The sequence below is a fragment of the Melospiza melodia genome, chromosome 14 (assembly GCF_035770615.1).
Source record: "Melospiza melodia melodia isolate bMelMel2 chromosome 14, bMelMel2.pri, whole genome shotgun sequence".
NCBI classification, from domain to species: Eukaryota; Metazoa; Chordata; class Aves; order Passeriformes; family Passerellidae; genus Melospiza; species Melospiza melodia.
The window spans coordinates 13,995,947-14,018,010 of NC_086207.1; the positions used below are offsets into that span (position 1 = coordinate 13,995,947).

Genomic DNA, 22,064 nt, shown 5'->3' on the forward strand with positions numbered 1-22,064 from the left:
AAAATTAAAGAAAAAAGGAAGGAAAGAAAAGTCATAGTGCAGTCACACCTAGTCCACTTGTTGGAAAAGATACCAAGTTAACAATTTTTTATATAACTTTAGTCAGGGGTTTCGTTCGCCTTTGCCCCGGGGAAAGAAATTTTAAGTTTCTTTACAAAGGATTGTTTCATCACTCAAGGCATGTCAGCTTAACATCTCAGCAGACTGAGAGTAGCACATAAGATACACAAAAGATAACGACCATTAGTGACCATCAACTCCAAACATCACCCCTGGCATGGTCAGCAACACCTGGTCCAGAAAAGACCGGTAAGAGAACCAAGGAACGAGGGCCACGTTAGCATCGGAGGTGAAGAAATACACAACCAAGAGAAACCAAATACTGAGAACTGTGTAAGCTGGGATCAATGAACATTGAACAAATGAATTTCTATGGGTTTTAATTCTGTAAGTATAAGAGCCATGTGTCATGGAACAATTTCCTCTGCACAGCCAGGCTATGCGTGGCTGAAATGATTTCTGTTGTACACCTTGGACAGAATAATGTAGTGCCTTGGTTCTCTAACACTAAAAATGTTGTTGGAGGTTTCGGTGACACAGTTTTGGTGACACATTCTTTCTGATAACTGGGTACAGAACCAGCAATATTCCAAAAGCTCAGGGAGAAATAAAAGATAGCCAAATAGTCTATAGGATTCTGATTCATTTATTGAATACATGACAGGTAAGACAGACAGTGTAAAATTACATGTATTATTTGTACTTAAAAAAATTACAATAAATTACTGAATAATTAGTAAAAGCAGTTTTACTAATGGCTGCTCTCCAGTGGTACAGGACAGAGGAGGCAGAGAAATAAGAAGTATGTACCAGCTGTGAATACAGACCAAAAATGTCATGAGGATGAATTAACACTGAGTAGCACACCAAGCAGTGTCAAATGGGAACATCCACATGTGTCCTTCCTACCTTTAGATCCCAAGTGCCAGCCAAAAGCTGGATCACACCTTGCCTTCAGTGCAAGGTCTGCTCTGGCTGAGCAGCAAGTCTCTGGTCCTGCCCCTGGCAAGGCCACTGCCTCCCTGCTGAGATGAGTTTATCTGCAGTAACAACATTACTTCTCCTCCCGTGGAGAACACACCCTGCTACCAGAAGGGCTACTCATAGTTTCCTCTGGGTTTAATTTCAAAGAGCACTCACTAAGTCTCCCAGTTACTGTGTCTCTAACTGGAATGAGCTCTGGTATCCCCACAAGGGGCTGCTGGCAGAACCACGCTGCTCTGAATTCTTCCCCTTTAGGTCAAATGCCCTTGGATGTGCAGTAGTTTCTAAGAGTCATTGTTAAACTCTCAAGAAAGGACACTGAGCAGCAATGGGTGGCACAGTGCTCCTGCACAACTTCTGCCCCAAGCATTTGTGAGGGCTGACTGACCAGATAATTCTTAGGGGTCCTCCTAAAGGGCCCCTAAGGTCCTCCTCCTAGGAGGTCCTCCTTAGGGGACCCATCTCTAGCTAGGAAAAACAGGGAATCAGCACTAAATAGCCAATGTATCATCAAGGTAAGTCCAGCAGACCAGTGTGCCACTCCCCTGGAAAGCTGAGGCTGATTCACTGACTTCTATTTTAGGAACTTATTCCCTCATTATAACCATCATGGGCCCACTGATTGACTCAGTATCACTTCTGCACTGAAGTCAAGGAGCTTGTGGCTTCCCAGACAAACTAAAAACAATAGCTTTCAAAGAAACAGAAAAGCAAATGCTAGAAAACCAGGTTTGCCTGAAAATTCCTGAATTCTGAAGGAGAAAGTAAGTGATCGTACACTATGAAAATGCCAAATCACATGTGAAAGAAACCTGCAGGTCTGAGCAATGTCTGTGTTTAGATCTCAGGGTGCTGGGAGCACTGGGGCACATTTGCTTTACAGCTGCTGAGTCACAGAACAGCTTACAAGAACGTACAGGATTATTTATAGGTCAGAGTCCTACAGCACTTGACTACACTGCATTAGCTCTCGGACTGGCAGCCAGAGGTGAGCATGGTTTCAAGCCAGGCTGCATCTGCTGTGCAAGTTACCCAGGAACCTACAGCAAACAAGGGCAGGCAAGGAGCAGTTACTGTCTGAAATAAAACTTCATTGAAATAAAAGATAGCAAAAGGCAGACATGCATAATTTATGGTGGTAATTCTATATGTCAGGGGCTATTAGGTTCTAATGGCTCTCAAAAATGTAAATCTAATTCTCTCAGCCAGAGTAGCCAAAGAAACACCTACACAGTCACTGTCAGGAGCCCCTTATCAACTGGATTCTATTGTAATTGTGTAGTTACTGGTCTCTGAATAAACAAAAAAAAAAAAAACCCAACAGAAAATACCAAACCATCCTGCCATCTGCCACACTATCTTTCTGTTTTATCTCCCAAAGATAACTCCTGATTTCTTGAGTTCACCCTGACACAGAAGAAAGTTCATAGTCACTGGATGAACTGAACTGCCTCTCTACCTTCTTCTGATCCTTGATCTTTTGAAGAATGTTGACTTTCTTCTCAAAGTAGTTAACAAGGGCTGTTTCTGTCAGCATGGAGGCCAAGATCTGCTCGAAGGAGATGGACCAGTCAGTGTCAATGGTGCTGCCATACCTGGCAGCTGCACTGCTGCCCTCACAGCCCACCAGTACCGTGTCGTCCGCGATGTCTTCGCACTGCAGGGAGCCCGTGCTGACCATGGAGTAGGAAGACATGGACATATCATCTTTGGTTTCATCATCTGATAGCAGCTGTAAAGGAGAGCCTTGTCCTTCCCCTGACCCATCTCCTAGAGTTTGGTTTTCCTGCTGGGTTTTTTCAGGCTGAGCATCAGCGCTGGCTTTGTCCTCATGGTCAGCTTGGGGTTGCTGCTCCACTGCTGAATTCTGACTCTGTTCAGATGTTGGTGACTCCTCTTCACTCACAGGATCTTGGCCATTGTTTGCTTTGCAGTCCTCAGACTTCCTCGTGGGCCTGTTGGAAAATTTTTTTCCAACTTCCCCAATCCTCAGCAGCAGACTGGCCACAGTGGCGATGGCATGGTACAGCTCCTGTTCCACAGGGTCCTCACTGAACATGTTGTAAAGGGTCTTGCATAACTCTATGAACTGTTCCTTTAAAAGACAAAGACCAAATAATCATGTTATCAGGCTGAAAAAAGTTGTCAGTGGTGGATGAAGCAACGGGCACCATCTCAAATGACTCATTGCTTATTTGCCTCCCCACCAAGTGGCAACTTAGTGCACTGATTCAGAACAGTCTGACACAGACAAACTCCCCCCTCTCTGTTGTGGCTAAATTGAGACACAGCTAGCAATTTAATAGTGGTGGCTTTTCTGCAGACAGATGAACAGAATAGTCACATATTCACTAATGCTAAGAAAACCTGAACTGTTACTTCTATCCTTCTGTGGTCAGCTTCTAAGCATTTCTGAACTGGTTTAAGTAGCACCCATCAAGGAAATTACAGACAGAAAAGATCACACCAGTCATCTGACTCTCTCTTCTGTAACCACATTCTTCACTCCCCACGAAGCAGATGTAACTTGAAGCAATGCAAAACCAAAAAAGCTGAACAAGTTTCTGTGACTGATGGCATATTTGAAACATCCTGCTCTGGGGGGAAAACTGAGTGCAGTTCTTATAGGAAAAACTGGTTTGTGAGGCTGAGTGAATCTGTTACATTTGATTGGTTGATACAAAGCAGTTTGTCCATATCCACTGCAGTATTCAACAGAAATCTGTGGAATCAGAGGTCCTAAAGTTCACCAGACCAGAACAGCAGGGAATGCTGTGGGCAAGGACTGAACGTATTGGCACAATGGCTGCACATACTGCAGAATTCTATCAAGCTGCCAATGATCCAACTGGAAATCTTCCTACTCCTTTCTTACCTGGCTCATTTTGGGGAGATCTTTAATGGTTTCTTTCTTGTTCTCTTTTTCCTTGGCCCACATTCTTAGATAGTATCTGTAGTCTTGTGGACTGGTACCTTTCTCCTCTGCAAGGCAAGAACAAGCCACTAGTCAGGTGGTTTATGGTTTCAGACTTAAAAAGTGAATGCTGAGACAACAAAAATCAGGCTTGAAGAAGGTGTTATTGACAGCCCAGGAAAGCATCTACCAGGAAGGCTGCATTGTTTTCTGCTGGTTTATCTGATGCAGCTCAGCAGAGCAAAAAATTTAACAGTGCTGCATCAGCTTGACTTCTCACAGACAAACTCTGTGAGGTGACAATTTACCCAACATGATTTACAAATGCTGTGATCTTGGTATGTAAAAGAGTTGGAGCATTAAAGCATAAAGGGATGCTGATTTCCCAGCTCACCTTCTGCTTTACCTCTGTCCACAAGGGACACTTTGCAAGGTCTCCTTGATCAGCATGAGACAATGAACAGGTCATAATATGAGAGAGATGAGATTAGAATGTGGTCTATTGATGATGAAATTACCTTTTTCTGGGCCATTCTCATTTCTTCTTCCTTTATCTTCTTGGGTTTCTAAAGAATTATGGAATTATAAAATAATTATTAGCTGATTTTCAGTAATACACCACACAAAGAACTTAAGACAACCCGATACACAAATTCAAATTATACAAGAGTACATTTAATAGAAGTTAGATCTCACATTCCCATGATCATGGTTAGAGGATTGAACAGAACAGAATGGAAGCACGAGGCTGATGGGATGAGCTGAATAAAGAGCCACACTCAAAAAGTGGGTTGAAGAGCTGAGATAGAGGGCAGAGGTCTTAAAAGAAAATGTGGAAACACAGATAAGGAAGATAGAAAAGCAGTGTGATGGCTTAAAGACAAGGATGTTCAGTCATCCAAAGCAAGATAATGAATGGAAAAAACCCAAACCACTACAGAGCACATATGTGACTAATGCCTACACTCCTCATTATTCACTGCCTGGACTGACATTTTGGGAGCAATTTGCAGTCTAACTTCATGAACTGCACTTCTGATTCCCTATATTGTCACTAGAGAAAATAGGAAGTCTTGGTTCAACTCAGATTGTTAAATCAGCCACCTAGCACCAAACTGCACAATTACCTCTTGTACTTGCTCAGATTTTTTTGGGCATCGTTGTATTTTGGTAAATGTTTAGCATGATTGACATACTTTGATCTCCTATCAGACAATTCCTAATGTTGTATTTTAAGAAATGCAGTCAACTAGTCTACCAACAGTTCAGCAATTCAGTGGCATGCACCCTTATTCCTTTAAACTGGAAGACTGTGGAGTAGGCACAGGATTCACCTCCCCAGGCCAGCAAGCCTAGCACCCCCCACTCTGTTCTGAGCATCTTTTTGACCACCACTTTCTAGGATGAGATGAGTTCCACTGAAAGAAGCCAGACAAAACCTATCTTGACCAAGGCTGAAACTCAATAGGCAGATTATACTGAAAGATATTTAATTACTTATAGCACTTTATTAATAGTGAGAGTGTCATGAGCAAGGAGCAGCAATAATTTCAGAGTATTTACATCAGCACACTGGGCTGGCAGGTGGTATCAGCACCACAGCCATGCTCAATGCATGCACATAACCCATGGACTGACCTTGAGACTCACAGTGCAGGCAGATATCCAGCTCTGAGACAAAAGGAGATACTTGAGCAGCAGAAAAAAGGGTTGAGGGGACAATATTCCAGATAAAACAGAAGAAAAGGTCAGACATGGACAGACACAGAGAAGGAAACAAAAACAAGAAGAGAGACAATGAGACCTGTATGAAAAACCTAAATCATGGTGGGAGACAGGGGCTGGTAAAAGCACACTGCTCCTCCTCAGCAGTCTGTGCCCATCCTTCAGAGCATGCTGTATCCTGCATGGAATGGACACCGAGGAGTTTTAGCTCCAAACTTCTTCCCCATCATGCAACAAAGACAGTGAACTCAAACACACTGGCAATCCTAACACATGCCAGCATGAGATCATGCCTTGCACAACATCACTGCTCAGAGCACCTGGATCTATGCTGCAACTCCTGCCTAACTGAGAGGTAAGGGCAGCAGTGTTGCATTACCTTCTGTTGTCACATCTTCTGTGAAATAACTTGTGGCCTCCAAAGCAGACTCTGTCTCCTCTGGATTCAGAGCTGTATTCACAGAGAAACAAATGTTAAAATCTCTAATTGAACAGCAGTATGACCCACTTCATTAGCAAAACTCCTGAGGCACCCCATGTCAATTGATGTCAGAGCAGCTTGTGTTCAATAGCAGCAGTACACAGAAGCAGTCACTCACCAGGAGGCAGGTGCAGTTTGTAGAGTACTTTGAGTTTTTCAGTGAGGTCACCATGGTACATCCCACCTGGAAAGAAAAAAAAAGGTTAAGAAAAATAGCACTTTAATGATAAAGAATCACCCTCTGCTTACAGGTTCAAACCAGAATGAATTCCCATACAATGACTGTTCAAAGTCCTGTGCAGAATCAATAGTGAAATCCATACCAAAAGATGTATTTTGTCCAGCTTGAGGCTTCCCTCCCTCCTCACGGCAGTGAGCACACCACTATCTCCTTTCAGTTCTCTTCTTGGAAAAGGACAGACACATTTTTTGCAGCATTCCATTTTCTCCAAAAACACCACTTACTCATTCCTGTGACGAACTCCTTGAAGTTGATGAGAGAATCCCTGTTCTCATCCAGGAGGCGGAAGAGGCGCCCTGCCAGCACAGGGGTGTGTGCCCCACAGGCCCAGGGGGTGAGGCTGCTGAAGAGCTCCTTGAACTGCTCCATGTCTATGCGATACTGCTCCAGGTAGGGCAGGCTCTGGTCCCGGCGCGCAGCGGCCGCACGGTTGTTCCCCCAGTAACAGCTCATCAGGTACTTGGCCTGTGGAGGGAAAGGATTAACAGGGCACATGATGCTGCTCCACAGGAGTGGAGGCTGTCACAGCTCAACAATAGCACTGAGGAAGCAAACAAGAGACATTTCAGGAAACATTATCTGCCTTGTGATTCCTGGTGTTACTTCACTACAAAATAATATGAAATGAAGGAAGAGACACAGATTTCAGGAAAAACAAGGAATTACTTAAAGTGAAAAGTATAAAACATGATTTCAGGTTTTAACAAAATGTAACTCAGGCTTTATTGCAAAGGGAACATGCAGGTTTTAGAACTAAGCCTCTCCTTCTGAGGCTACAACAGTGCACAACCAACTGTGGCAAATGCAGTTGGGTAATACCATTCTTTTAAAAATATGCATGCTGACAAATAGAGGCAAAGCCCTTAAGTAATCTTGTCACAATTACAGATGAGGTCAATGGGAAACCTGAGATTAAAAACTGTGGTACAGTCAACCCTAGCTCCCCATTCTCAGGGCTTTGTTACATTCTCTTCCATTGACTCTACAGTTTCTTTCTGAGTATCATTCAAATACTGTGAATGTAGTTTGGCCACCTTTGGGAGAAAAAAGATAAAAAATAATTAATCAGGTAGTAACAGGGCCAGTCCTACTGGCACCATGTGTAACAGAATGCCACATCAGTTTCTGGTATGTCACATTAAGAATTAAAGCAAAGTCACTGCTTGCCTTTCAACTTACTTTGCTATTTGTACTGTGTGTGACAACATTTCTTCCTCACCCTCAAGGAAGGCTTCTTACCTTGAACACTACATACAGCTCTTCTAGCTCTTCCATAGTGAAACCAATGTCACCAGACACAGCTCGGACCTGTAGTTACAGATAAAACAGCGTGAACAATTTATTTCAAAAGTAGAAAAAATCTAATACAACTCACTGAAAAACATGTGCAATACAGAAGAGAAGAAAACTAGTGCAAGGAGATATCACACAGAATGGGAAGAAAAACATCACCATTCTAATACCCCTGGAAACCAATCAGAAAGGTATTTTGCAGTCAAGCAGAAACTGCTGACATTTTCAGTAGTTTACTGTGCTTATTTCCTGTTTCTGCAGACCTGGCTGAGTAGATTCTGTCACCCCTCCCTCTTTTTTTTTTCCTTCAGATGTTTGACTTGGATGCATTAAAGAGCAACAGTGAAATAAACACCCTGATGAGATTCTCCACCTAGACATGCGAGATAATGGCAGTAAATATGGACACTTCCCTTTGGCCATGAACCCTTCAGCAAAATTCCCTAATGGACTCTCTAAATGGCAGTAAAATAATTATCTGCTTGCCAGCTTTTCTTAAAGATTCCAGGCAAGCAGTAAAACAGACAGAACTAGGCATGGGAGGTTATGTCATAACCTACAGGTGTTTTTTATCTCCCTCCATGCAAAACATCTCATTCAATCATTCTTTCAGTCACTTAAAACTTGGTCTGCTACAGCACGAAGTTTCTCAATGCTCACAGCAAGACACTTTCCAAGAAGGTGCCATTTGGTAGCTCATTCAGTCTGGGAGTCACATACCACACTCTTCTTGGCTGTATCCTCCAGAGACTGGATCACTTTCAGCCTTTGCTTGAAGCGCATTTGTTCAATGTCATCTGCCTTCAGATTGCCAAATTTCTACAAGAAAGGAAGCAGATCAGGTCAACATCATCTCCTGAAGAGAGAAGAACCCCTCTTCAATTACACGCTCTTTAACAAGTGTACTGTCCCCTCAGAGATGACCTAAACCCACTAGAAGCCTTTTACAAGCAGCAAGATGAGAAAAAACTTGAGCTCTATTCCCTACTCACTCCTGTCCTGCAAGAGGAGTAATTCAGAGTTCATGAGAAATCCAACATCAGAGGTCTCTACAGAAAAGCTGAAGAAGGATCTGTCAGGACTGACAGAAAGGCAGGCCCTGTACTGTGGCAGAGATAAGAGAACAGACAGACAGTCATTCCTTCCAGTCCTGTCATTTTTTTCCTCTAGGACCCCCATGAGATTCAGCCAGAAACACCACAGTCAAGAAGCTTTTCTATGGACTAGGTCAGACAAGTAATATGAATTCAGTGACACTCTTTTATGAAAAGAAACCAAGAACAAACAGAGATGGCAGATTTGAAGAAGTACACAAAACACCCAGGAAACGACAGCTGCCTGACTGTAAATAGCAAGAAGGGGATGGGATGAAATATGAGATAAAGAGGGAAATGATTCCCCACTTAGCAGAGAATAGCAGAGAAGTGCCAAACATCCATTCTTTTGGCTGTGTTCTTTCCATCATTCAGAATCAATTTTCTTATGAGTTTGTTCTCAGTATGAATTGTGAGGAACACCTCTATCAGTGCAGAGATATTTTAACAGCATTGGCACCATTCTGGGGTCACCTTCCTAGTACTATAATGTGGTTCAGAAGAGGATTCCTATGCACATGAACTGAGATTCTTCCATGTTTCTGCAGAGTACTTCACAATTCTTACCCTGAATTTCCCTCCTTAACTCCTTAGCACTGAAAATCCTCAAATGGAATTAATAATGGAGACATTTTTGACAAAGCAGGAAGAAATCTCTAATCCATAACTTCTTATCTGAACTCTTCATTTTAGTCCCCTTGGTGTTGGGCAGACTCTTTGTGATCTGCAACAGCCAACACTGTCAGTTTCTACTCATACCAAGTAAGTGGAACAATGGCTTCAGCCTGCAATCCTTAAGCATCTCAGTCTATGAATATTGCTCAGATTTTAGCTGCACAATGCATAAAATGGGATGTTAGTAGAGAAGAAATCTCCTGGGCAAAATACCAAGCCAGAACTTTACCTCATATGAAGTTTTGATGAGTTCAAAGATGTCAATTTCAAGTGGGGGGTCATCTCCACTGGTCAACAGTGCATGCAAGTGGGGAATAGGGGGAGAGACACTCTGTCTGTTAACTACATTGTCCAAATATCTGTGGACAAAAATGAGAACAGACACAAGATTCCAGGATTAGTGTCCAGAAAAAGAAATAATATCCTATATGCATTACTCCCAACTTCTTTCTGTCTCTAATCTAAACATGAAGGAGAATTTATTTTTTTCCATCTAATCTGCAATGCTACCCTCAATGTACTTGGAGTTATGTTGATTTTCACCCTATTTTGGGGGTGTTGGCTCTTTTAAAAGTAGGCTTCTAGTCACATGCTGAAAATCTTGCTGCACATAGAAGAAATTCTCATTTCAAACAAGAAAATCTTACATTTACTAGACTTGGGACATGTCTGCTTGATAATGTTTTAAGTTTCTAGAAGGTGATTCCTGCCAGAATCTGTTCTAAATAGTAAAGCAGAATTAATATGCAAACTTCAAATAAATAACCTTTAAGAATTCAAATTCAAACTGAGATGCGGGAATTCATTATGATGCAAATCAGCTCCAGAAGTATGGATTCCTCCATAACTGAGCCAACAATTAATTTCAGTTCTTGCAGAAAGCAATAGCAAACTTCTCTGGAGCAGAAGTTTCATCCTAGAGTGTTATCTGTGACCTGCTAATAGGTAGAAAGAGATGATGACTAAAGGCCACCGTCACTATTTTGTTTTAAATAAGAACAATGAATGGTACCTGCCCAAAATAGTCATGGCTTCACCTTCATCACAGCACTGTAGTAACTTCTCCATGTTGGCATCAAGTATGGCCAATGACACCTGCAGGATAAACTTGATTCCCTCATAGAAAAAACAGTCGACAATGACCACGGCACTTTCAAAGGGCATCACACTCAGGAAGAGAGTGAGAAACCAGGAAAGGGAGATGGTGGAGATCACTCCCAGGTCCTGCATCTTTTCTGACAGCTGTGGAAGATACTCTCGTGTAAGTTCTTCAAAGATGCCTTGGTCCACCAACGCACCTGAAACAGACAAACAAAACAATGGTAGAACTCCAAATGGTGGTGTCATGTACCAAGCTAAGCAATTATTAAACAAAACAGTATGAGTTCACTAAATTTCATACAAATTTCATATAAATTTCCTCTGAACATCATAACTAAAATGAAGACATTAATTTTTTACCCTGTTCTCAATAAAACCAATGAGACTATTTGTACATTGCAGAGCATGCAGACACAACCTCTCGACACAGAACCTTTCATCCATTTGTGCATTTGCCCTGAATGGAGGATTACTGATATTATGGTATTTACACCAGATTATAGCATTTTATACAAATGAACTTTAAAAACCCATTAAGTGGTGCTTTGACTAACCTTCCCTGAGAGCCTGTTCCACAGATTTAACATGTCATTCAGATGGGGAAAACTAAAACCCAGTAATGTTCTTCTAGCTACTCCTCCTTACTGCTAATGACCCTCCTGATACCAATTTTTGGTGACTTCATCTTCCTTGTTACTATAAGGTAGAACTACTACCTTGGAGGCCTGTAGTGTCTCTTCCTATGCCTCCATCACACCCCTGCCACTTTAAAAGTAACAGAGTTGTACTTCATTATCTTTAAAACGCATCACATTTAATTAATTCTGAAAAACAAAATGTTTCTGGGAGATGCTGGTGCAGCTGAAAATCCACAATGCAGCAGGAATCTGCTAAGGACTCACCCACTACTCTTGTGTTGTAGTAATCTGGCAACATCCGCTCACATAAAGCCACCAGGAGCCAGAAAGCCTCTTCCTCATTGCAGTACAGCAACAGCACTGAGGTGACAATGTTCATAGCCTAGGAGCCAGCACAGCAAACACACAGGTACAGGAGAAAAACATGGAGGTCTTCAGGAAAGCTCTGCTATTACAGATTAGCTAAACTTAAAAGCATGAATACAGCAAGCTGTCACTAAGAGTCACATCTATTTCCAGCTTCTACTGGCATCTGAGTCAATAGATGACCTTAAGCCAATTTTTCTTCCTGTTTTCAGTTCCTCTGTTCATGAGGCAGCAAATAATTTGATGACCTTTTGTCATGCACTTTCAGTAAACAACATGAACAAGAATAATTGTCAAAGTCTTCATAAAAATCTTTTTAAGAACTTGGCCATTAACAGAATACCATAACGAGAACCTGTAACATCACAGCAATACACAAAGTTAACCTGAATTTCCACTAAGTTGTTTCACAAACCAGCAAATGGCTACATTTTCAATAGACTGTCCATGTGCAACATCACTTATTTGATTTACCTGCTTGTTTTAATGAAACCAGAAGATATTTTTGCTGAACTATGGAAAGCTCTAGCAGGAAACTATTAAAGACTAATATTACACCTAACAGCACTGTGAAAAGTTTATTTAAATACAATGTTCAAAGGATATTTAAGAGATGATGCACCATAACTTCTTTCCTATTTTCTCACCACTACACAGACAGCATAAAGGAAAAGCTTGAAATTGAACAAAAAAACTGCAGAAAAAGTCCAAGTCAATCATGGTCACTGTGTAGGACTAACAAGTCTAAGACTTCTTTCCTACCTGGCAGTACCCAATTGTTGGATTTCTGAATGCATAAGCTGTTAAGACTCTCCGGAGGGCAGCAATTCCCAGTTCGTTTTGGAAGGCAGGATGTTCTGGCATAGAGCGGTGCAGATCTCTCTCAATTTCCTCTGTAGCAAGATTGTACCTTCCCATTGACTTTTCCACAAGATCTGCGTAGTAACCAGGGTGAGTCACCATCTCATTCCAAGCCCCTGAAATGACAAACAGTGCTTTACCTCTGGTGCTTTGAAACACAGATTTTATTCCCAGTTTCAGAGACAAGGGAGCCAAGAAGCACTGCATGAACTCATGAACTATAAACAGATGTGAAAATATAGCAACAAACTCATTGTTAAATCATGTTAGAGTTTAGGTCCCAACACTGAAACACAATCAAAAGAGGCCAAACAGATACTAGGATAATAAAGCAAGCCACCACCAAGTATCATTCAGATGAAATTACCCTGTCATTAATTTTTTCTGAAATGGGCTAAGATTCATACCCTTTCCTTTGAGATGTGCAGGAAGTTTATTCCTGCTGTCAGCACAACATCATACCTGAGAAAAGGAGCCACAGCTCTCCACGGAGATTTTCTGGGATTCCTTTCTGTACCAGCTCCCTCGTCTTGGCAGTGCGGTACATACACATCCCTCGCCCATATTCAAAGAAATGAATATTCCAAGACTCTTCCTTCATCTTCTCCTTTGCCTTCACAGAAACAAATATGGCTATTTTAGGAGATTATTGCATTTTTATGTTTGTAGGACACATGATTTCTGGGTATACTCAGGCCTGCACTTAACAGGAAAAATACATTGTGACATTTAAAACCTCTCTTCTTTCTGCTGAAGAAAAGTGTATATATACTAATCTACCCTGTTATGACCTTGCTTAAAGTTGAGTCTTTACAACTATGCAAATCTCCACATAAATGCAAGCAGAACCATGCATCACAATGATTAACCAGCAAGCAGAGACCCAAGTTCCCTGAATTCTTGCTCTGAAGAAAAGTTGTTCTTAACAGCCATGAATCCACATCCCAGAACACTGGTAACCCTCATCTCTCAGCCTCTGGTCAAGTATCTCAGGTATGTCAGTACAAACACCGTAAGCTGACAGTCAAGTTATTTCCATGGAGCACTACCACTGTAACACATATACAGCAGTGATATTGAGCTGGGATATAATGCATTTCCATTCTAGAGCAGGTGAGGAAATCAGCAGCCTACTGCAAACTATTTATACTTTATTGCTTTACATAAAAATATCACTTACCCCTTTGGGTCCAGAGAGCTCCTCAGAATTCCTCCTGAAGAGTTTGAGCAGTCCCTGTGAGGCTGTTGGCACTTGCCCAGCACAGAAGCTGACGGGTCGATGGCTGAGAGCAGACGTGGGGCTGACAGCCAGGGGGCTGCTGGAAGGCAGCTCTGGAACTTCCTGGACAAGAGAACAGAAAATGTCTGAGCTCATGCTCCCTCCCCTGCTCATGGCCTGACAGAGACAGCACTGGCTGGTGACAAGCACTCCAAACACAGTGTAAGGAGCATTGCTCTGAAAAGCTGATAAAGTTCCTCCCAGCTATTTCCTTAGTACCTCGCTGCTGGCATCAGCCACATTCCACTTCCATTCCCTGTCAATGCTGCAGGATTTCTTGGACGGCGTTCTCTGCAGGAAGTCAGAGATCCTCTGAACCAAGAAATCCCGGTCTTTCAGATTGGCGAAGAAGAAAGTCATTTTACTTTTAGTGCTGATGGACAGAGGGCTGGGCAACACGCTGGAACTATCAGCTTTCTCAACTATTGTCACCTAGAACACAAAGACAAGGGCCATTTGCATCTGCCATGTTCTCCATTACCCATAAAGCACAGCACAACAGACAGAAGGACACGAAAGAGAAGAGAGGCCTGTAGTCTTAACATACAGCTAAGAAATCCCCACCTCCCTGAGAGGAATGATGAGATGACAGGCCTCCTCTGCTCTGCTGGCAAAACAGATGTAATTGTTGGAAACAAACATCTGGCCAGGAATATGCATCTTGTTGAATGGTGTCCACAAGGTACAATCTGTGTGTCCATCCAGGCATTCATCCTTGGGCAAACGGAAAGTGGCACGGTAGCACTCATTTTTGGCTCGAGCATCCAAGTCTCTGGGGAAAAGGATAGTATCCTTTTCTTACTCACTTGAAAAACCCACTCAAATACTAATGTCAAATGTTCATTCCAATCACAACCTTCAGACTGTGCTGTGTATTCTTAGTATTCCTTTCTCTAACTGAGATGCCACCCCTCCTCTGACTCCTCTTTCAGCCTTCAGACATGCCTCTCTGACAAGGTATGTTCTGCAATACAAAATAGAATATGCAAGTGCATCTGCAAAACTGAAATATTACATGAGATTCTGAAACTGTAGAGAACAGTCCCCAGTGGTAGGATTTATTACAATATAAATCTGTTTCTTTTTATAAATCTTTAACTTCAGACAAAGGGGCTGGTGTAATTTTCTTCCTTCACTTTTTTTTTTACATATGAATTTCAGCAGTTTCTAGTTGAAAATTCCTTCTGACAGTGCCCAGGCAAGCATGAGAAAGACATGAGGATGTGTATGAATTCAGCTCCAATTTGAGATGGGGAAAAAGAGAGAACAAGCAGAAGGCTAATGACTGAAGTAAGTGATGCAGGCCCTAGAGCAAGAAAACCCCAGCAGCACCTAGGAGCTACAAAATAATGCAAATTTATTTTTACAATCCCCTACTACCTGTCTTCTTTTCTCACTGCTGGGAAAATGATACCTTTTTAATGCAGAGATGTTCTTAAGAGGCCTCCTGGGCTTTGGGAGAGACTTGTCCTGTAGGAAGCTCTCATTATCCAGCAGCTGCCGCATCGCAATGTTGGCCAACTGCTCCATCAGCTTGAACGTCTCATTGATGTTGAGAAACATGGAAAAATAGAGTTCACTGTCCCTTGTGCTTACTTTAATGCATTCAGGGAACAGCAGTGTAGCATTTTTTTCTAGCTGGGTTACATCCACCCACTGGATCACCAGTGTAACTGAAAAAAGAATTAAAAATACTATTAGCACAATTGAGGCAAAACAACAACCAAACAGAAATGAAGGTCAAGGAGCCTGAAGGCTCTCAGTGGAGCAGCATTTTTCCCCTCTTACACATGGACAGCTCTTTCCTTCGCACTTTTACCAAGTTCTCCAAAAATACTTGGAAATAACCTTTGGGATTAACTAGACTAGAAATAATGCAGTTCCAAAAGGACTATCTCCCATCCAATAAATGCTTTCAACTACAATTACTCAAGTTTTCATTTTTCTTTCCATCAAATTAGCTTTGGACTCAGGAGTTGGGGCTTTGCAAATACTGGGTCCTGGCAGGTGCTCCAGATAAAACTTACCAAGGCAAAAATACTGCTTGGTTCTCTAACCCAGTCTAACTTGTAAAACGTAACCCAGTTTGAGTAAAACAGATGTACAACTTGGGAAATGTTTTAAAAAATGACTCAGGCATTCAGTCTAAACAGCACTGAAGTGCCTACGAGAGCAAGAACTGATTTATGTGCTGAGCCAGACAGAGCTCAAGGATTCCTAAAAGGTAAAAAAACCTGTCATCTTAAAAAGGAGTTCACACAAAAGATCAACTGCATCGAAAAGATCATGGGAAATGATAGAAACACAACTTGTAGGCTCATAACTCACCCTCTTTGCCCAGCAGGAAGGAGTAGAAACAGAGGTGGTTGACAGTGAGGTACAGCCAGCCCTGCCTGGGGACACGTCCCTTCCAATAGCTGCAGGAATAGTAATTGACCAACTTCTCCACTTCGGGCATCCCAAACTGCTTCCGCATCTTCAGCTCAGCCTCTTTGAATTTACCTGGATCCTCTTCACTCTGGGGCTGCTCATTCTTGTTCTCTTCAGCAATAATGCCCTGAAAGATGTGGGAGGAGAGAGGAGAAACAGAAGTGAAGGTGCCTGCTGACAGAAATAATGTACAAAGCAAAGGGTCACAGCAGCAATCCGGAAGGCACAAAGGAACAGGACAGAGCATTTATCCTGCCACATCAGAAACAGCAAAGACATGCAGAAAGGGCAGTCAGGTACTGTGGGAGTCTGGGATCCACTCCTGAACACGTGCCACAAGCACTCATGTTTAATGTTTGACTGAGTTCCTCATGGCTGGCCTGGGAACACTTGGAACACCCTGCAGGAGAACTGAAGTCTCTTTGCACTTGCACACCTGTTTCTCCAACTGGAAGAAGATCATCTGCCAGGAAGGGCAGAACTCTGCAGGCTGTCAGCTCTTGACTGGCCAGAAGGAAAAACAAATGACCACAATCTCTCTCATGCACAGACACACATGGAAAACATGAAGAATCTGACAGGACAGCTGAAAAAGATGCAACTTCCTGCAGTCAATAAAGAACTGTATTTATAAGTTTCTGCTCTGGAGGGTTTGTGGGATGGGAATCTGAAGTGTATTAACTGCAAAACCAACAGACACCTGACTCCAAAGTCAGTGGAAGCTGGGGTGCAGTTCCTTTACAAGGGCAAGTACATTTCTTGTGAACTACAATTCTCTCTCCTCCATTTGTTGCTAGATGAACCCTTGTTAAACCATTCTCCCTCCATCAAAGGCAGAATTGGCAATGATTTTAAGAGGTATTATATTTGGATTAGTAGGAACATCCTAAGTGGGCTGTTCTTTGAGATCTACTGCTCTTAACCCTTCCCCTTCCAACATATTTGTTCAGTATTTGCTCTGACTGGATGTTGACAATGCTGGATGCATTCCATGACACTTTCATACCTATGTATGACTGAAAAGGATAAAAAATTCTTACAACCATCTCCCTTGTCCTTTCTCAGAATCTGGAAGTCCTTCAGGGAAACAGGTCACTTACATGTATCTTGCCCTTGACAAAGGTGGTGATATCTTCTTCATTGTCAAAGATGGACAGAGTCTGCAGTAAGTTATTCTCCAGCCATTCCCAATGCTTTGTGATCTCTTTACGAGATGATCCTAATTGAAGGGGAGAAAGGTGATGCCAAGAGCAAAGAAAAAAAATTAGAACATGATCTTTTTTCCTCCAAGTTCACAGCAGGAAACTAATAATTACTAACCAGTGACTAGGATAAATCACACACACCAACTGTGTACATGTTAAGGACATTTTTTGTACCCCAACATTATGTTTCTAATAAAATATCTCCATTGTCACCAAGGATACTCCAAGGCACAGAATTACCAATTATAGGATGCTTTGACTGTGAAAAAAACCCACAGGTTCAGAAACAACAGCAGTGGAACAAAGTCTGTGTCCTGTTTTGTTTCATGAGCTACATCTCTTACCAAGTGACAGCAGCCAAACTGCTAAAATAAGCCTGGCCTCACTACCTGACATCTTTGTAAGAACTATATTAGAGTGACACACATGAAGGAATAAAAGTTTGTGATTCCTACAAGGAGGGTTATAAGAACAAAGTGCTGAAAAGCTGAAGCTGCATGTGTGACCAAATTGCTGCCCACTAGTATTTATAACAGTGAACTGTAAATAAAATATTTGCATTTTTCAACTACAGAGCAGTATATATTTTACAATGTTAAAGGAATGCCAGTACTCTGACAGCAGAAGGAGAACCAGGTATGATTAAAAAAAATACTTTGGATGAAGACAACATTTACTCCAGGACAATAATTTATCAAACTCCATTTGCATGTTACCCAGCCCATCCCACTTCTACATGGTTCACTGTTTAAAAGTAACTGAGATACAGAGGGTTTCAACTAAAACACTCCTGAAATTGAACAAAAATAACTTACTGAGTATCAAGATACCATAAAATTACAGATCTGCACTAAATATTCTCCTTTTTTCTACGCAGTTCCTGACCTGTCATTTTGTTTTCTGCCTTTTTTAATTCTCTGCCTCCACCCTCCTCAAAGGGGAACCTGAGTTTCTGTGAAACATAGCAATATCTAAACCTCTCCTCTGCAGAATTTAAGTAGCTCTGCAAGGGAGAATATTGTTTTGTTGCCTGGGGAAAAGGTGGGAAGAGGAAAAACAAGACATCAGCCTTTGTGGGCCTAGCAAATGATTCCTTAATGATCAGATTTTATGCCTCTACCACAAAGTGAGAAGTGAAGGTTCTTATTGTAAACAAAGTTGGTCTAACAAATATGTCTGGAGATACTCCCTCTTTAGCAAGCATTAGGACCTAAAGCTTTAATCAAAGTTCCCCAACAGGCATCAGATGGTTGCATTATGATATTCTAAAACAGTAGTTACATTTCTCAAGTAAAAGAGGCCAAGGATCCTTACGTTAAAAAAATACTATTCTAGTCCTTTTTACAGATCTATATACACATCTATTCCAGGCCAGAAATAATAGAAAAAACATAAACTGGACCAAGAAATTCCCCAAAGTACCTCTGGTACCTTGAACAATGTTACATGTTCCCATCTTGTGCCATGCTCCTGGTAAGCAGCAGAACAACACTCATCATCCCACCAAAACCAGCATGTGTTACTCTCTGCACAATCTGACTACAACCTTGCAAATACAAGGTACATCTTGGAAGAAAAAAAATTTCTAACATCTGCAGAAACAGAAGCTTTTGCAGAACTTCAAGTTCCTTAATTACAGTTTAAACAACACTGAGATTTGTCATTTTTGGAATCTTCCACTACCCCATAGGAAGCTCTTGGGAAGTGTCCTGAACAGTCATAGGATACTCCTATGTGGGATAACCTGTCATCTGAACCAAAAAGACAAGAGAATAACTCAAATCCAGTCCCCAACAAGAGTCACATACCACAGGCCACTGCCCAGTACACTTGAGAGTCCTGAGTCTGGTGCAGAATCCGGTATGGGGCAACTCTGGCACTGGAATCCAACACCACGTCTAGAGTTCCCACAAGGAGACCTAGGGAACAAAGAGACAGAAATTACAGCAGTGTCATACCAAAACAAAGAACTGGCTTAAGCAAAAACACAGGATGATCACTGCAGAAAATGCTGATGCTCACAGCCTGTGAACAGTTGTGATGAAGAGCTGTGGCACTCAGTTCAGAAAATTCAGAAATTACCTCCAGTCACTGGAGGTAAATTCCCTAAAAACCAACTGCAGCCTGTCCTGCAAGTAATGGACAAAGTTTGGATGGCAATTAAAATGCCTACTAAGCTTCACTACAGACCCCCACCTTCATAGAAGAGTTTTCTAATGAAAGTGAAATGTGTTTTTCTCAGTGGGGTTTTTTCTTCTAATGGTGGTTTTTAAGCCTACCAAGCTAAAAGACAGAAGAGTCTTCAATGCTGTCTTTTTCAGAATCACCAATGCCAAAAGCAGGTAACTTGTCCAAATGGAATCAGGTAGATCTAGAAAAACTGGTGCTCACAGGATGTTTCAAGGATGTTCCCAGAAGTACTTTGATTAAACAAAGATGTCAGCAACTCAAAATTTGGTAATACAGAAGTCAAAATATTTTTATATGATGTTAAATAAGAAAGGAGACACTTCCAGAGTAAATGTTGATGAACCAGACTTTGTAAAGCAAATCAATTTACTTCAATGAAGTCTTTATTTCAATTAGATAAAACAGATATCTAAGGTGATGATTTGCTTTGTTGTTCTAGACAATGCATTATGAGCATCTTTAATGCAAATTAACTTTGCAACACACTCATGATTAAAAGTTTTCTATTATTAGACCGTGGAGAGGGAGCATGGTTGTTCCTTGGGCTCTGACTTTGTGGGGGGTCATTACAATCCCCAGCTCTCATGGTTTGGGTAAGCCTGTTTGAACTGTACTCATCCATATCTCATTCCTTATTAAGAAACATGCCACTTCCTCTCCCTTATCTCTCCTGGCTATCTATGTAGCAATTAACAAATTAAGAACATACCACCAATTGTCCCTGCAGTGAAACATCACCCACAGCAAGCCCATGTGACGAAACAAAACCAAGCACATATGGAACCAGCACAGCAGGATCTGTTTGGGCTCTGGGTTTCTTGTGTAGTTTTAGGCAGGATATGGATTAAAAGTTAATTTGGAATCCATCCTGTGACAATACTGATTGTGTCAAATATTGACACACAGACCATAGTGAGATGTTTAATAACTTGAGCCTGACAGCAACTCAAAAACCTTTCCAGCTCAGCTGAACATCCCACTCTAACTCTGGGATGTCACTGTGCAGCTCCTTAAGGACTCGTGGTTTTTAACCTGCAGGAGCTCTGAAGAAGACTCTCACTGAGCCACACTAGCTCAAAAAGTAAACATAGCTCAAAGCTTCAACCCATCAGCAACACATCAGTTTAAATGTTACCAAAATAGCACCAGGTGTTGCTTCTTTTTGGGAAAAACTAGAAAATTGTAGAATACAAGTATAAGCCTATACGCAAAACTGCACAAGTTAGGTGACATCAAACAGAACAGTTCAAAATAATTTTGAACACCGTGAAAAGATGAAATATGCTAATGATGTTTATGAGCTGCACCAGTTTGTCTAAAAGGGCACAACACAACAGCTGCTACGTGTAATTGACAAAAGTGAAATCGACATCTTTGAAATGGACATAATTGAAAGCATTCTGCACATAAATGGGGTTTTTAAAAGTGAGGGCATTTGCTGTTGTTGTTAACATCGTGCTTTGGTGACAGTCGTGTTATTTTAGCAGTTTATGTCACAAACAAGGCTGGCCCCCACACACAGCGGTATTTTCCACTGGGCTGCACCCACACAGCTTCACCCCCGGCCCATGTACAGCACAACTTCCACACTACTACTAATTATAAACCACGTCTTAGTGTCATCCCCTACATCTTGAAAAGGCACACAGACATACAAAATATGCAAATAGACCACCTTAATAATTCAAACCAACGCGAGCAGGGCTGAGAAGCCATTTTTGACAAGAGAAGAAGCCGGTCCCAGGCATCCCATCAGCTGTGTGTCCTCCCCAGCAGCAGCAGCTCCCCGGGCCTGACCGCTGACAGCCCCGGCCGGGGGCGGACAGGGGCCCCGGGCGGACACCGCGAGGCCGAGGGGCTCCGGGGGTCACATACGGCGAGCACACGGGCGGACCGCGCCTCTCTCCCCCCGCCGGGCCCTCCCAGCCCCCGCCCCGCGCTCACGGACCCCGCTCCGGGCCGGAGCCTCCCCGCGGCCCCGCCGCGCCTCACCCGTGAGGCCGCCCCCTTTGCCGTGTCCCCGCCGGCGCTGGAGCAGGAAGAAGGGGTTGGCGCGCTCGGTGACCCACAGCGCGCCGGCCAGCAGCACCTCCTCGGGGCCCAGCCACATCGCGGCGGGGCTGCGGAGCGGAGCGGCCCGCGGGGCAGGGCCGGCCCGGCCGGGGCGGGAGCGGCGCGGGGGGAGCGGCCGGGCCGGGTCACGGGGCCCAGGCCGCGCCTGCCGCCACCGCGCCCTCTGGCGGCCCGGCCCCCTCACTGCCTCCGCGGCGCCAAGGCCGCAGGTTCGAGCCCCGAGTCCGGACGGCGCCCGGAGCCGCCTCCCGGGACGGTCCGTGGTGGGCAGCCGAGGGTCGCCGCCGCACTCTGCATAGCTCCTCTGCCTCCGGTGGCACATTGTGGCATTGAAGAGACCTGAACTGAACGGCCTGAAGTTGTGTCGCAAACGGGGAGGGAGGTGTTTAGGTTAGATATTGGAAAAATATCCACCCCAGGGGGTGGTGGGGCACTGGAACAGTAGACCGTCCAG

At 42.9% G+C, this 22,064-nt stretch overlaps 1 protein-coding gene across 3 annotated transcripts; it reads right to left on the reverse strand.

The window, feature by feature from the left end:
• Positions 1–690: 690 nt before the first annotated feature.
• Positions 691–21,681, reverse strand: TBC1D9B (TBC1 domain family member 9B). 3 transcript variants are annotated; one of them, XM_063168820.1, is made up of 22 exons: positions 21,530–21,681; positions 19,156–19,266; positions 17,243–17,361; positions 16,041–16,269; positions 15,127–15,385; positions 14,277–14,484; positions 13,932–14,144; positions 13,614–13,775; positions 12,896–13,046; positions 12,335–12,549; positions 11,471–11,588; positions 10,480–10,765; positions 9,697–9,826; positions 8,419–8,517; positions 7,645–7,713; positions 6,630–6,870; positions 6,283–6,348; positions 6,063–6,134; positions 5,597–5,629; positions 4,477–4,524; positions 3,920–4,026; positions 691–3,139 (listed from the first exon to the last, which is right to left on the reverse strand). In XM_063168820.1, exons 1-22 carry the CDS (start codon positions 21,645–21,647, stop codon positions 2,447–2,449), a joined length of 3,747 nt encoding a protein of 1,248 aa, XP_063024890.1. In that variant the 5' UTR covers positions 21,648–21,681; the 3' UTR covers positions 691–2,446. The 3 variants fall into 3 exon arrangements, with proteins under 3 accessions (XP_063024890.1, XP_063024888.1, XP_063024891.1); XM_063168818.1 differs by having other exon boundaries at positions 5,597–5,647; XM_063168821.1 differs by lacking the exon at positions 5,597–5,629.
• Between the last annotated feature and the right edge of the window lie 383 nt (positions 21,682–22,064).